General features: G+C 39.1%; 2 protein-coding genes across 5 annotated transcripts in view; one reads left to right on the top strand and one right to left on the bottom strand.

Moving 5' to 3' along the window:
- MS3_00008226 (uncharacterized protein) overlaps positions 1 to 1,147 on the top strand; it is a 42,025-nt gene extending 40,878 nt beyond the window's left edge. The window contains exon 24 of the mRNA XM_051216580.1: positions 361 to 1,147. Within this exon, the coding sequence (XP_051073806.1) occupies positions 361 to 971 (611 nt within the window). The 3' untranslated portion in view covers positions 972 to 1,147. The remainder of the gene's footprint in view (positions 1 to 360) is intronic.
- On the bottom strand, positions 999 to 6,664 carry UTP23_1 (Small subunit processome component). Of its 4 annotated transcripts, none has more exons than XM_051216616.1 (3): positions 6,193 to 6,664; positions 6,011 to 6,145; positions 999 to 1,485 (listed from the first exon to the last, which is right to left on the bottom strand). In XM_051216616.1, exons 2-3 carry the CDS (start codon positions 6,122 to 6,124, stop codon positions 1,255 to 1,257), a joined length of 345 nt encoding a protein of 114 aa, XP_051073809.1. In that variant the 5' UTR covers positions 6,125 to 6,145; positions 6,193 to 6,664; the 3' UTR covers positions 999 to 1,254. The 4 variants fall into 4 exon arrangements, with proteins under 4 accessions (XP_051073809.1, XP_051073808.1, XP_051073811.1 ...); XM_051216614.1 differs by adding an exon at positions 5,632 to 5,837 and having other exon boundaries at positions 1,234 to 1,485; positions 6,011 to 6,664; XM_051216615.1 differs by having other exon boundaries at positions 5,632 to 6,664.
- Between the last annotated feature and the right edge of the window lie 10,666 nt (positions 6,665 to 17,330).

Genomic DNA, 17,330 nt, shown 5'->3' on the forward strand with positions numbered 1-17,330 from the left:
ATCGCTGATCTTTCTAGTTTGTAAGTAAAAACCTTATCATTCTTTCAACAGCCGAAGTGGAATCAATTTCACTAGTGTGACTTTTAGGACTTTAGCTTTCATAGTCATCCACATCTGACTCCATCTCAGGAATGCAAGACCAATTTTATCTTTGGTAGTGAACTTGTTGATCGAATGTTTTCTCGTCCTTTTTCCAAATATAATTACTTTACCATTTGTGTGTACACTTACAAATTACGAAGCTTTTGAGATACTTATCGTGACAATAAATGTTCAGGATGTGTTTTCTAGCTGGTATTTGTATTTGCTTTGATAACCAATTTTAAAAACTGGTTAGTGAACATTGTTTTTTTCTTGCAGGCGAAATATATCAACAACGCTTTACTCATCCCGTTGTTCCGCCATCACAGTTTACACGCATGGTTTACCGATTACAAAAACCGTCGGGGATCTCTTCTCGAACCTCTACACTTTTAGAAACTAATCGTATTCGACAACCTCAACTACCGACCGAATCTTCAATAACTTATAGACCGGCAATGATGAATAATCCTCCTACCGCGGGCGCGTTAGTTATGAAACCAGTCGCTAAAACTGTAAATGTAAATGTGTCTCCTGATTCTGGATTACAGGATATGACAACCTCTGTAAAGCATTTTTCTCAACCTCCCCGATTTTCAGCGAATGGCATCAAGTGTGCAACGAGCATTCCTGTGATAAGAATGATTAACTGTGACGCTAACAAAACAAGTCCTATCATAAGACTGGTCTCCTCAGAAATAAATCATATCAACAATGATGTGACCCATCCACATAATTCTCAGTCGGTTTCAGCGCTACTTACGCCAACTAACACTGTTAGAATCGGGAACACTGTACGACTCATTCCCAATCATATTTCCAATTCCAATGCACAGGTTATTAGGTTACAGCGTGTAGTCTCTAACTTGACGCATCCCAAAAACACATGATCTTCAACTAAGAAAAGAAACCAATTATTTGGTCGTCGATGTACATATATTTGTGAATATAATGTATCTAAATTGTACAATATTGTATAGTTACTTCATAAGATTTTGTCTGAAATAAAATTCTTATGATAATGTATCATATTATGGTGTAGCAATGAGATTGGTTGTGTACGCAAGTACCTTTTTTCTCCACTACTGAGAAAAAATATAATATCGAATGGTTTTATTGATAGTAAAGGGTGAAAAAAATACATAATAAATGGGACTCTGTGTTTAATATACTTCACGCATCTTTGCTACTTTGTTCTGTTTTCAAACGTTCTACGACTTGCTTCATTGCCCATGTCATTTTGATACGTTTTCGCTTTCGTTTAGTTGTCGTTCTTTTTAGGATGTGGGGTTTGTGTAATTTTTGCTTACACGATAATGGGTTGGGTCCTTTGGTCTTCTTCCTACGTGTAAAACTTTCTTCGGAAAAACCAAATCTGTCACAAAATTGTTTTATTTTACTACACTAATGAGAAAAATACGAAGAAATAGAAAATCGCAAGTTGTCATGAACTGCACAAAACGAATCAGGTCGGATGCGGTCAGTCAGTCAGTAACAACGTACATCAGTTCGAGTTGCCACACCACATTAGCACAGAGATGCAGCGGTCGACTCAAATCCCGTATTGGTAGAGGTGGTAGGAGTATAAGCAGAAATCGGAAAGATTAAGATGTGATGTTCTTCAAGGAGTATAATCCAGTGAAATCAACTTGGAAAGAGGAAAAAAGGGACATGAAGAATTGAGAAGATTAGAATTCATGAGAACACAAAGAGTGAATGCACCTGCGTCATTGCAAACTATTTTCAGCCATGTCATTCAGGGTCTCTAACCATCGGTTGCTACCATTTTATTTCATAATCACATTGTGATTCTTTTAAAGGTTTCTATCTAGTATTTTATTAGTGTCACAATACTTCACTAGGTTGGACTCATTTAGTAACGGTTATTCAGTAGACCAATATAAATTTTTTTGGGTGGTAAACTTTCAGACAACTTTGGGAGGGGGTTGTGTTTAGAATTAGTAACCAGCTTCCTAGCTAACTACATTAAACACTAAATGCCCCACAGGTGGAGAGAGTCAGCTCTCACATGGCCGCGCGTATACAATCGACTGCCAGGAAAGTCCTACTCACTGTATTCTCGTGGTGGGGGTGTTTACGAAACTGAGAAGACGAAAACCGAGTATTCGGCGCTCTAATCGGGATAGTGGACACAGATGTTCCACCTAGGGGAGTTGGAAAACCCTGACTCCGAATTGATGTTGTACATGGGCTCCATGGTCCTGAGGAAACAAATGGCGTATGAACCAGTTGTTGGCCACCGGCTACCATGGTACTGCGTCTTCTAACGTTGCTCGGCTGCATTGTGGATCAGACCTTTAGGCGGAAGACTCCGGGTGTGGCCCCCTAAGGAAAGTATCAGAGCCCATACACAAAGCAAGTGACTTGTGTGGCACATATGTATTCGGTGCCCCCTTGTGCCAATATCTAGTTGCTCAAATAAATAAACCCAGTTGCAGTAGCTTTAGACAATCTTCATTTTAAGCTATCGATTATTACGAAAACTCGGCTTTGTATGGCTTACATACGTCATAATCTAATTCAACGAAACCACCTGATATGGTGTTTCAGAAATGTACTTAAAATATCTTGTCCTACCCCAGTGGCTGTTGATTTCTTTGTAGTTCATCAAGATCGGTTACTGCAGGTTGACGACTATGTTCCCAAACTTCACTTATATTTTCATGAGTCTTACATATTATGTGGATGGGTTTGATATCTTCCCACTCGATAAATTAGGTGTACTCGACTTACTAGTAAAATAGTCATCAGACTATCTTGCAAAAAGGAGATGCACATAGAAATTAGCCAGTTTGTCTTTGGTTTGGAATTATGATATGGAGTAAAAATGTACTGAAGGACCACTGAGTGCTTTAGCAGGGTTTTATGACACTGAAAGTATTACATGAAGTGAAACTATGGGGCTGTACTGACTTGATCCATTCCCAGTTATTACCTTGCCAGTTGTAAATTACTTCACTGTGTCTCAATAACCAAGTTTGTTTTGGGGTCAGTTTTGTGCGAAGACAATCTAATTATTACGTGCTCCTATATAAACGGTTTCGGTAGACAAACTAAACAGCTACAAGCTTATCCTTGACTATTCTTTCTACTAGGAGCGCGCTAAGTAGGTACTGCTGTTAATACAAAACCCAGTGGAGATATTTAAATGATATCTATAGGAAGTTCCGAGTGCTGTTGTCTTAGGTAATCACCTCTCAGTTCCCCGCATTATGAAGGGATTTGAAAAGAAAACTGGATTAGGAATGGTCACAGAGACGAAATACGATCACAGAACGCAAGGGAAAGCTGCTCAAAGACAATCACATGCGGCCTGTTCATGGGAAGTTTTTGATGTGTTAGCTCCGTATTTCAAGAGGCTTTACAACTGGCAACGGAAAATGGGTGAAGTGTAACATTTTCAGGGCCAACTTTTTCCAACTCATCCCGTGGTGAGGAAACAGCATCGGTTACAATCCTCGTTCTCTGAGGAAAACACCTCACTTCGGTCACATCCCTGCAGTCAGTGAGATGACCTCGGACTCTAATTCGCTGATTATAGTTTTACTGTTCTTCACCCGACCTGTCTGGCATGGTGATATTCAAACCCGACCATCATATGAAGGTGGGGACTACGATCGGGATCTACTGGAGATTGTTTTCTGAAACAAATTTCCAGATCCATCAAGGGACGAAGAGTAGCAGTAGTTAAAGTGACCACAGTCGACTGACCAATAAACAAAATGAGAAACATTTGATTGAAAATAAGGTACTTTTGCGGAAAACATAGTTTTTATAGCAAATCATATAAATTAGTATATGTTTTGATTTCCTCTTGGATCGCAAAAACGCTTTTTCCTTGAAATCATAAATATAGACACTAAGTTAAGGAAAAATATATTATGAGTTTAAACTAAATGCTCAGTTTCTCATTGGATAAAACTTTTTAGTTATTTGATTTCTCAAAAAGGTCACGGGTTTAAATTCCTGTACAGCGCTGCTAGGTGTATCTACATGTGATTTGAACGTTATTCCCACGATATCTTTTGTTTTATACTGTTGCAAGTGAACACTTGAAACGAAACTCCTGAAGAAATTTAAGTATGTCTGGATGTAGCTATTTCCACCGTACTGATAGACATCAAAACATGAGAAACCCTTTTATCACTTTCTAATATAAACTGCTGAGTCAGTTTAGTAGGAATCATAGTACACAACCGGAATTTCCTCATCCTTTATAGTAGTCATTCAGCAGGAAAACTTCGATTGAATACCTATTGTTTCATTAGCATCATCATTAAATGTTTCCGACACAAATTTCAGAGGTTGATAAATTATAACACGCCGCAACAGAAGCAATGTTATGCATAATGATAATTAGACCACTACAGGTAACACAGGAACTATATTACTCTTGTAAGCCGTTATCTCTATGTTCTACGATGTTCAGTGAAATAAGGTGACATACCCGACGTTTGGAAGTAACAAATACAAACTGATGCAACAAGTAACGTTTTTGATCAAAAAGCTCTACTACTTGAATAGCATAGGAAAACCTGTAGGCTACTAGTCAACTTGACACAACTGCGGCTACATAAGTTCTAATAAGATAAGTTTAAACGCTGATGATCCGAATCTACTGAACCAGGATACAACATAATGTAGTGCTTTCTGACATGATCATTTTAAGATCTACTAACTTATAATTATTCCAATAAAAATTCTCCTGAATAGTGACTTTCAACAGAGTATTAAAAATCAATGGTCAGATGATTAACGAGTACTTTTAAACACTCTACAGAAGAGTTTTGACTAGTATGTCAAAAATGGTCTCGCTTTTGCTGATGGTTGATCCAATGACAATACAATTTGGTTTTATGGCGAGACAGATTTCAGTGTAAGATCAATTCCGATGTGCCAGGAAATATTAGATAAGTAGTGGTGAATGTTGACAAACAATGAGACGTCTTACTAATGATCCCATGAACTTGGCGTCTTTTATCTATATATTTAACAAAAATCAGGTTTATCTAACAAAACTGAGATCCTTGGATAATTTAAGAAAATAAAGTGTTCACTTTACATAAGTAAATGGCGTAGTGTTTATGTGCTCGGTCTCTTCTATTAATGAGGAGTCCACAGTAGGACGAAACGGCCGTTCAGTGCTTCCAGGTTTTTTATGATGGTCTAGCTTCAATTGACTCATGATCTCAACTATTGAAGAAAACACTTTTTGGAAATAATCTCACCTATTTAAATAACCCCACCGCTTCAATTATTAAACGTGTCCAAACTTCTTCAGTGTAATAATCAAAATTATCCCTTTAATACTTCAAATAAGAGGATTACAGATTTTTAAGAGGCTTTCTTTTACATCTGAAAGTATTATATGCCTAAGATGCAACTAAAATGCTCACTGATAATCTAAAACAGACCTACAAAAGATACCAATTATTTTCACTCAATTGGTAAAAGTAAATATGCTCAATATTTTTGTTAGGCTAAAAATGGTTTCGAACAATTCCACTAAACTAATGTAGGGTAAATTACCTGATTATAATTTGGGTAATCGCGAAAATGTGTTCACACTAACATGATATAACTGGACAAGTAATTGGCCAAGAAACAGCACATTTTATGAAAAACGAGACGTCTTGACATTTATTTGATAGTTAGACCTCCAATTAAATTAATTTGAAGCGACTGTAACGCCTTTGTAATCCTAGGAATTGAGGATCAGCGGCACTTAACTACACCTAAATATACAAAACACAACTATACTCTAGCAAATTAGTGAAATATTCAGTAATTCTGATACCTTACCAGCATGATGAGAAAGACTGGGAAATAAACTAGTGCCTATTTTATTTCCCAATAAAGCATCATAAAATGAAGTTAGGACAAACCTGAAACTTTTAACAAAACTCACCTCTGAAAGTGTCAAGTCCGGTGCTCGTGTAGCCTTTTGTTGAAGCAATAACGAAACCGGAGTAGGAATAGACTCCAAATTGATTCGCTTGTGAGCAATGAAGAATATCGGCATTCCAGGGACAGTCCTGGCATACTGTTGCAGTAACTCGTCATTAGAAGCTAGAGCAAATAACAAACTACCCTTTCTAGACTTAGTTTCGGAGCATTTTTTTGACCGTGCAGTGAGAATTCTCCTTTTTATGCATGAAAAGGCAGATGTGTCTTTATGAACTTTGTGTGTACACTTCAGAACTTTGTATTGTTGAATAATTTGTAGTGCACCGGAAAACAACTGACCTAGTTTTTCACACTCGAGAATAATACATGATGATGTAACCAGAATAAATTCGCACGAAAGTGTACACTTGAATTGTTGCTCAATGTGAAGCTGTTGTACTAATGCTTGTCGTGCAAAAGTACTGTCAACCAGTATTTCAAGTGGATTAGTTTTCAGTCCAAAATGAGTATCGTACAAGTCAATAGTCCTCCTGTAGTTTTTAACACGCTTAGTCTTCATTTACAGAAACAGATGAGATCTATCGACAGCCGTGTGAGATATGCACGCGCAACTACTCCATTGGCTGAACGAGCATGGGAATAAACACAACATAGCGACCTATCAGAATGAAGCGGGAATTATCATTTCCACCACTACAGTCAGATTCAGATTTGTGCAGTAAAAACAGAAGGCCTACAACCTATGTTATTCCTTTCTTAGTATGCCTTCATGAGTGTCCGGTCTTCACTTGAATGAGTCAATTGAAGGTGAGGACACCACTGCTTCGAGCAACATGTCCTAAGATTCGATGACTCAGAGTGAAAACCTGTACGCTACGGGTATTTTGTTCGTTCATGGCTTTTCTACTAGCCTGCTATGTCCTCTGAGACGTCTCGATCTAATGGGAAGAAAATAGAGGATATTGTAGCGGTAAATAAATCCCCAACATAAATAGCTCTGTAAGTTTTCGACACTAGATGCTGACCACATGTTTTAATGGACTCACCTAGCTGAAGGCGCTCGGTCATGCATCCGCACCAGATCACGAGTGGGAACGCTGTGCTCAACAAACCTATGCAATCGCTAGCCAGATTAGATCAGACGATTCTCGATATACTGATAGCCTGTCAAATATATCTTCGAACCTCCTCGTTTCTGCCTTTTGATTTCTCCTGGTAGGTACGATTCATATTAGAAGGTGTTACTGGTTAAAGCGTTGTCAAACTCCGAATACCTGTGGCATATTCATTGGTGAGCCTAACGTGATCTGGTACACCAAATTGTAAACTGTGAGTCTGTTCCTTTTTGGGATTTTTATATATCATTGCCTTATTTTTTTATTTTTTTTAAACATTGTGATTTTTTTTCGTGTTTTTTCTTGGATATATATATATTTTCCCCTCGTTCATTATCGTACTTCATACTTCATCATGACTGAACAGACACCTAAAGTACTCAAGCTTAAGACTTTGTCCCCGCCTTCGTTTCAACTGATGCCTTTCTGGCCCGACAACATCGAAGCCTGGTTTTGCTACGCAGAAGCCGACTTTTCCGAGCACAGCGTGATCGACACACGTGCACAATTCCTCGCAGTAGTCAAGGCACTACCGCGCGAATTCAACAGGTACGTAACACCTAGTATGTTTACTAGTGATGTTTCTGAACGTTACGAAACCTTAAAGCGTTCTATCCTTAAACGAGGAGGCCTAACCGATCGACAAAGGTTAGATCAACTCCTTAATAACATGGACCTGCAACATGGTTCTGCGACGGATATGTTGCAAAGAATGAGAGAGATTATCGGCCAAAGAACCATCGATGATGGCCTATTCAAACAACTGTTCTTGTCGAAACTTCCTCAACAGATGCAAGCTGTGCTTGTCTCGTTCCACAACGACGCCTTAGACGAGCTAGCTGCATCTGCCGACCGCATTTTAGAAATCCCGAAATCTTCTAATACCGAGGCTCTTTCAGTGAAAGAAAAGCCTCAAACGACTCAGAATGACATTATAGTTATGTCATACACTTACACGTTATCTTAAATTTCGTAACGACCGTAAGCGGTAACACAACCGCGCAGAAGCACTTCACACGGACGCTCTTTCTCTAGACCACGAGAGACTGGTGATCCCGTCTGGTGCTGATATCATAACCAGCATGGAACGTCTTCTGGAAAATGCAGGAAACCCTGCAATTTTCCCAACTCAAAACCGAACGACTCGAAAAACAACTCAGGACACTTCCAAACCGGAACGCGTTAACGGCAACCGTAGCCGATGAACATAGCCGTCTGTTGTAGTAGATGGAAAGCTAATTTATCTGTTTGCGTAAATTCTTTTTCCGGTTAAAGATTATCTCCAGTCACAATTAAGCACACGATAGATCCATTCTATCAACCACTACTCGATGAGTATTCTAGGATATAGCAGTCAAAACCGAAATTGCCATGTGTAAACAGCAACGTTACAAATCACATCACGACAATAGGACCACCTGTATTCTTGAAAGCACTCCGACTAGCTCCAGAAAAGCTAAGGTTGGCCGAAAACGAATTTGACCACATGACAGACTTAGGTATCATGAGACTGTCGAACAGTCCATGGGAATCTCCGTCGCACATTGTCCCTAAAAAGGACAGCAACGATTGGCGTTCAACTGGTGACTATCGGCGATTGAGTGCGAAAATCATTCTCGACCGTGACCCATTGCCTCACATCCACGATTTGACAGCTACCTTGAAAGGCACAATTGTCTTTTCGAAAATCGACTTGGTTAAAGCGTATAACCAAATCCATATGGCTACTGACGATATTCCGAAAACCGCCGTCATAACTCCTTTCGGACTCTACAAATTTTTGCGAATGCCTTTCTGCCTAAGAAACGCTGCACAAGCCTTACAAAGGATCATAGACGGCGTCTTTCGAAGTCTCAACTTTATACATACGTATGTTGACCACTGTCTAATGGCAAGTCCGGGCAGAGAATCGCATCTCCAGCATCTGGATCTTGTTTTTGACCGACTACAAAAACATGGCATTACTGTAAACATTCAGAAATGCCGAATCGGAACTGACTCATTAGACTTACTAGGACACATTATAGGTGTTCAAGGCATTCGACCACTTAGGACCAAAGTGGCGGCCATTCTGGATTACCCAGAACTGACCACCGTCAAGCAATTACGCACGTTTAACGGCCTGGTAAGTTTCTATAGACGTTCCATATCGAAATGCGCATTACTTATGAAGCCTCTTACCGATCAACTTCGTGGAAATGCGAAATCCAGCACCGCAGTAGACGCATCCGACTCAGCTATCGGAGGAGTCTTACAACAATGAGTTGACAACTCCTGGCAAACTTCGGCATTTTTCTCTAGACGGTTGCTAGACACCGAATCGAGGTACGGCACATTCGGTAGGGAACTCCTAGCTATGTATTGTGCTGTACGACATTTTCAACACCGGGTCGAAGGCCGTGAATTCACCCTTTTTACTGACCACGAACCTCTTACTTTCTCCTTAAGCTCTTCTTCAGACAAGTACACACCTCGTGAGTCTCGACAACTGGACTACATTTCGCAGTTTACTTCAGAAATCCAACTCATTTCTGGAGCAAACAATGTAGTCACGCTTTGTCTCGCGTAACTTCCTTGAACAGCTTCCAAGGAATCGACCTTCGCAAACTCACCCAGCTCGAAAAAAGACACTGATCTTCAGCACGAGTTATCGTCTACAGCACTCAAGCTATGCATCAGACAGATGGAAACAAATAAGGAAACCTTACCTTGTGACACATTTACAGGTGGGGATCGTCCAATCGTGCCAAAACGTTATCGACGCAACGTCTTCAGTGCGTTGCACAAACTTTCTCATCCAGGTGTTCGTGCAACCATCAAGCTCGTAGCAGAACGACTTCGCTGGCCTGGCATGAATAAAGACGTGAGGGATTGGGCACGCTCCCGTGTAAGCTGCCAAAAATCTAAGGTTATCAGACACAATAAATGTCCCTTGGGCTCGTTTAAAACTCCTGATGCTCGTTTCGACCATGTTCATCTGGATTTGGTAGGACATTTACCACACTCAAATGTTTACTCTTATCTCTTAACCTGTGTAGACCGTAATGCAGTGAAAGCTGACATTGGATACACTGCGGCTCAACTCGTTTATGGAACGATACTTCGACTTCGGGGAGAATTCGTGGATCCTTCATCCTCTTCAAGAGCATGGATCTAACCTCCTACACGAACAGGTTTACAAACACAATGCGTCCAGCTGAACCTGTTTCCACTCGACCGCAATCAACTGATGTTTTCGTTCAATCTGAATTACGATATAGCACACATGTCTTCGTACGCCGAGACTCGCATCGACGACCTTTCGAATCAGCATGCGAAGGACCTTTCAGAATTCCTCAACGCGAACCTAAGTGCTATATAATCGGTAAGAACGGAATCAACGATAGCATCAGCATCGAACGCCTCAAAGCAGAGTATTCAGAAGGAAATCCTATTCACGTCGATTTTCCTTCGGTACAATCGAACGACATGACTCCGACACCTATAATACCTCATCCGACAACCAACACGCACGATGATACTTCGTCAGTATCTGAAAATAAACTTAAAACGACGCGTTCTGGAAGAAGAGTAAGATTTCCAGAACACTTAAAGGACTATTACAAGTAAGACACCAGTTAACATTTTACTTCATATCGATTTTCTATGGCATTATATATAATATAAATATTCTTTTTAATATGCCTATATTTATATGTATTTATTATGTCACCAATATGCATATTAAAATTTTTTTATGAAAAAACAAAAACGAAAAAAAACATTTTGTAAAAATCGCTTTTACGTTATTTTCACTTCTTCGCCCATTTTGTGTCTTAAAGCGACATGCACTTACAGATTCTTTTTTCCTTTTCCAGGACGGCTGCAAAAGACGATAAAAAGAACGATAAGTTTTACGAGGAACCAAAATTGTCATTGTACATTATTTTCTTACTATATTGTATTTCACGATCCCTTATGCTAAAGAAAGACGACCAGCCGCTGCTAAACTTAGCAAGCTATCAGAAGAGTGTTTACCAACGAGGAAACTCGTTGGGTTTAAACTTCTAGCTGGCCACGTCTTAGGGTCATCACTACTCCACTAGGGGGGAGCGATCTGTAGAGGTAAATAAATCCCCAAAATAAATAGCTCTGTAAGTTTACGACACTAGATGCTGACCACATGTTTTAATGGACTCACCTAGCTGAAGGCGCTCGGTCATGCATCCGCACCAGATCACGAGTGGGAACGCTATGCTCAACAAACCTATGCAATCGCTAGCCAGATTAGATCAGACGATTCTCAATATATTGATAGCCTATCAAATATATCTTCGAACCTCCTCGTTTCTGTCTTTTGATTTCTCTTGGTAGGTACAATTCATATTAGGTGTTACTGGTTAAAGCGTTGTCAAACACTGAATACCTGTGCCATCTGGAACATAGTCATGTTTGATGAAGCTGTTAAAATGCAGTCTTTTGGTAGCACTGAGCAACAATGCCAGAATGTCTCCCCTCTCCCTTCTAAATGCAAATTGTTGCTTCAGGTCTTGCCTACATTAATGTCTGGACTAAGGATAGGGAGTGAAGTAGTCGAAGGCGTAGACAACACCTAGCTTGGAAGTCTGATGAGCCCTAGTGGGTTGGTGTCTACTATTGAAGTAAGTGCTTCTATGAATTCGGTTTTCATTTTGTTGTGCTAATGAGGTATGGAGACTTGGACTGATGCATATATGTTTCTAGTCGTACGTTGTAGCGGACTATCTGACTGACAATAGTATTAAGCCTGGTTTAGATCATAGAGTAAAATAACGTTCATATCGGTAAGCTATCTGTATTAGTTGATTTTTAATTGCATCTGTATTAGTAAGCTATCTGAAAGAGCAGAAGTTTAACCTTTGAGAAGAGTAATTCCAGCCAGTGTTTCAGTTAGTTTGTCAAATTTAATTTATTTAGTTACAGGGAGATCTGTTCGATCTCATTATTACTTAACGGTGATAAGATTTGGTAATATTACCAGTACATATGAACGGTTATCAAAAGTGCTTTGCGTGAAAGTATTGATAATTTTGTGCAGTTTAGACAAATTGCCAAAAGCAATTCTATAGACATGAGTGTATTCGTGAGGGACATGATGTAGGCGCAGTGTTCTGATATGCAATAGAGTAATTGTTTATATTCACACCTTCTGGCTGATGTTATATATAAGTTTGCTGCAGTTATGGAGTTTGGCACAAGGTAGAAAACTAATTGTTTGAAATATAGTCGTAGTGTTGATCAAGGAATAGCCAGTGGAAAATATGTAGTGCTGGTTTATGTGATACTGAAAAAGTAGACGTTTGTAGGGTTAACAAATCCGACCTGCCTGGTTATATTATAAATTGTAATTCAAAAATGTTCTTCTATATAGTGTTAATTTTAATAGCAGGCTCCTTGATTTTGATTTTAAATGTCTGGTTGATCAGCAACTGTCTGATAGTTTAGTTGTTATACTAGTGTAGCACGATAGAACCTAATTTCGTTGACGTTGTTATCTGAACTATTTCCAACGTCTTTTTAGACAACTATGATGGTCCAATTCATAAACCCAAATACGTATACCAATGACAACCATAACAGGTTTAGTAAAAGTGTTAAAGACGACCCAAGTGATTGTTAAGTTTAAAAGACACAGAGATATAATTCAACGCATGTACAGACCAGGTTAACACGCAGGTTGATGCGGAATATAACAATTTAAAAATAAACGTGGCCAAAAGACAAGTTCTAAAAGTTGGTACGACTTGTCGAACTCCAGTTAGGAATATGGCGAGTTATAATATAGACGTTTGATAAGAAGTTACTGTTGTTGGCTTAGTGATATTTATAAGCATGTGGCAAAGGCAAATGAAATTAATAAATGTTAAATAATTTGTGGATCTAATAAGCTTCGTCTGTTAACAATACACTTTCATAGTTGTATGTTGTCGTATAAAGTTAATAAATACATATTACGCCAACAAACATTTTAGGTGTTTCGTGTGAAATATTACATTAATAATAATAATTTATTCTTAAATAACAGTTTGTTACATGAGGCATGCCAGTTTACAGACAAGATCAAATTGTTACAAAAGATATGATTTTGACTGTAGTAAATTACCCAGCTAGGTTGATATTTTATAAGATATGACGGTGCGTTTTATTAAGGTTGCGTTGCGAAGTGCAACTGACGGTCGAGAATATATCCATTGAAGTTGGAGCTTATAGAAACTGCACTCTTATATCCCTCTGGAATATCTGAGGCTCTAATGATGGTGCAGGACCAAACCACCGGATACACGTCTGTTTTCGGCGGCATATCTGAAGGGGGCCAAAAAAATGAAAGAAAAAGAGAGGACGAGAAGTAGAGCAGACAGTGATCATGAAGAAATAGTTAAGGCATAACCACTCAGTCTAGTTCTCTTTTATGAAGGTATTTATTAGGCAAGAGCATTCTAATATGCTAAAGAAAATAAGTGTAAACAAGGTATGAGTGGATAAACAACTGACAAATGGAGGTGTTTCAAAAAGAAGTAGATAGTATGGGATCATGTGTAGTCATAAAAGAAAGTGCTTAAAACAGTATTCTGATACACAAATGACTGTCACCCTTTTTAGTGGAGGCCACTTGAGCCCTTTTTGTAAGTTTTATGGAGTCTTAAGCAGGCTTCGTTTTTAGCGAATATATACGGCTAGGTGAAAATATATACGTGCTAAGTATCAAAGCAGTGAACCATCAAGCAAGATAATAAAAACTCGCCTGGATTATGTTCAGAAGTTTAGATTATCCGATGGATTGGACGCATAAGGAAAAACCGATTGCGACAAACAGTTTAGGCTGAAAATGGACTAGGTCAGGTGTGCAGTAGTACAACTAATTCCAGGGTGTTTGAAGCCGTTGAGTTTTTATCATTTGGTTGATTCAGTACAAATCCAAAAGTCCAGACAACTATCTGGCGTCAATATACGAATCATCTAAAATGAGACCAAGATTGTAGAAGTTTCACTGCCTCGACCCAACGTATGTTTCTGTAATAATGTCCTTGTTGTTTAGCAACGGAACTCAAAAATTGGAAATCAGGCAGGCAGTGATCGGAAAAAAGATATTCTGGGACAGTCCATAGCTTAAAATAAAGTGAAATACCAAGCGAAGAAATAAGATGAAGAATTAAATCCGCATAACGATCTAGTCCTTGATAAATTGCTAGCCAGTGTTTATTTATTGAAGATTGTGTTTGCTAGTTCTTGATGTTTAAGCAAAACTTTTCACTGAAGCATGTAAATGCTGAATTAGTTTTTCTGATTAGAGTTTTTTAGCGAGTTAGTTTTCTACAGGGTGAGGTCATTAACCCTGTGCCCGATCCTCCCCCTTTATCCGGGCTTGGGACCGACAGTGGCTCCAAGGGGCTCGAAGTCAGAATTTTCAACATAACTGTCAAGACACTCCTACTGTATTGAGCGGAAACCTGGATAACTACGAAAATCATCATCCAGGAGATACAAGTGTTTATTATCAGCTATTTACGCAAAATACTTCTTATCCGTTGGCCAGACACTATCAGCAACGATCTACTCTGGGAGAGAACAAATCAGGAGTTGGACACGAAAGTGGCTTAATCCTATGTAATTAAGATGTCTGTTTAACCATGATGAAGATATAATACAGCAATGAACGAGAAATATCAAAAAAAATTAAAAGTGATATACAATGTTCCAGCAATGTACAGACTCACAGTTTACGAATTAATGTACCAGATCACTTCGGTTTCACCAGTAAAGATACCACAGGTATGATCGACGTATATCAATTCAGTCAAATCAGAATTTCGAAATGAAGAGTTTCGAGGATGTTTGCTCGAAAGTCTATATATCGAGAAGCTTTTAGTCTAGGCTATTTAACTGTCGCGAGAGATGTGTGACGCTGTGTACCCATTCGTGATCCATTCAACTAGTTGTTGCAAGGCTTTCGTGGCATGGCGTACCCACTTGTGAATGGGTGCGAATGTGTGACCGAACGCCTTCAACTAGATATGTCCATTAAAATGAACGAGGTCAGCTTCAATGTCGCACACTTATAAGACATTATTTATTTGCTGCAACAAATATACCGAGGTTCCAACCTGGAGATGTTGGTGATCCAGTGCTTCCAGATACTGAAGGCGGTTCATCTACGGCCATTATAACCACATGAATGAATCTGCCTTAAGTTTTTCGAGTAGTAATAAGTAACTATGTTCATATTCCAGTACATTACATTCAATGAAACCAACATAACGAACACACAAGATCCTCAGAAACTACCTATTGTTTGACTCGCTACTATAGCTCCTCTCAAACTAGTGCTTGGGTTGTATGAATTTTACAGTAGAAGCTAGTCTAAAGAGTGGATGCTGCCATTTAACGCGAAAAAGTGTGTCTACATGTACCTTGGGGATACAAAGGTAAAAAGGTGCAGCATAGGTGCAGTGCGGGTACCCATGTTCCGGTCTCGCAAGGATCTTGCGGTGACAGTGAGTCATGATCTTAAGACTACAGCCCATTACCGGGGGGTTGCACCTAAGGGGTTGTCGAATCGTGACAAATTAATGCAGGAAAACGTTTATACATTTCAATTTCCTCTCAATTACTGAATAATATTCTCTCCACTTGGTTAGCATCACCATTATGGCATACGAACATATTCCCACTAGTTCGCAAGGTTGAAAGGGCTGCCACAACCTAAAAATCCATAGACCGATAGAAAAAACTTACGTTCGACAACTTTGTATTTCAAATTATGGATATAATGGACGGTAATTGCCCTTCCGAAATCGTCTTCGACATACTTAACAATCTGCTCGGTATCACTCCCAGTTTCCGCTATGAGTATAAAAGCTTGCCACTGGTTATCATTTAGTCTTCTGAATCAATCATTATTTGCCAGGTGCTTTTCACCGCAAGGGTGGTTGTGGATCATCTTTGATGAGGCTACGTAGTCAGAGAGTGAGAGAGCAAATAAATGTTGTTATAATCACTTCTTTACCGGTCGCAAAACCATGTTTCGCTTGCTCTATGGTGTCAACCGGTAAATATCAACGCAAAACAAACTACGTGGGAACCATGTCTGAGTGGTGTAGAGGGTTGATCAATAGACGAAATATGGTAAATGAATGGCTTACAGTCACACCTAGGAAGATAAAGGTAAGAAAACAGAATGTGACCACTGCGTTTGACGCTAAATTGGGATCGCATTGCAAGGAAGAAAGGAGTTCAGGCGCCGAAATTCCACAGTGTGTTCTGGCGGACATCGCTGAGTGGTCAGTCATTTTTCATAAGTTAAGAGAATCTTCGAAAAGGAACTAAAGGCTAGACTTGAGTACGACATCAGTAACATTAGGTCCCTGATAAGCAATCTACTCTCATTAACAGTTTCAGGAGTTAGCATCTGTAAGCTTTATAGAATCGGACAAAAGGTGGACTCTGAAAGTACCCAGAAAAGCTGCCTCTTGAAAGTTACCTTTGCTACAGTTGAAGAAAGAAACCTAAAACTTCGAAATTTAAGCAATCTGACTTGATCCGGAATATACGTCCGTGGAGATCGCAGCCTGATTGATCATATTGAGAGACGAGCTGAAGAAAAAATAAATGAGCACCACCGACACAAAGAAAGAAACCTCGTACTTAAGAGTTTTCAAATTGTAAAAGTTCAGAGCGAAACAATTCTCAAACTATTCTAGGTGATAAGGGAAAGTTCCCCACATAATTAAAGATATACTACACAAATGCCCGCAGCTTACCAAATAAAATGGAGGAGCTTCTAGCTTCAATATCTGACTCCAATAAATAATATCCCGTTAACTAACTATTTAATGTAGGCTAAATCTCCTGTTAGAATTATGGATTTTACGCGAGATTATTCAAACGCCTGAACACCAGTTGTAAAGATAATTTATTGTCAATAATTAATAAAAATCCGCAAGCGTACAGCGAGCAAGCACACGATGAAACAAAGTGAGTGTGTGTTGAGAATCCATATTTATTTTTGAGAGTTAATCGGGTGTGGATAAATTATCGATTATCTGCACATTGCAACTAATAGGAGGATAGCTTAAGGGTTAATGTACAGACATGCATTCGACCATACACACCGAAATTAACATAGTGAATTAAGAGTCTGAAATGCACACAGGAATTAACATGATGGATTAAGTGTCTGAGTTACAATGA

Source organism: Schistosoma haematobium, chromosome 1 (assembly GCF_000699445.3).
Source record: "Schistosoma haematobium chromosome 1, whole genome shotgun sequence".
Classification (NCBI taxonomy): domain Eukaryota; kingdom Metazoa; phylum Platyhelminthes; class Trematoda; order Strigeidida; family Schistosomatidae; genus Schistosoma; species Schistosoma haematobium.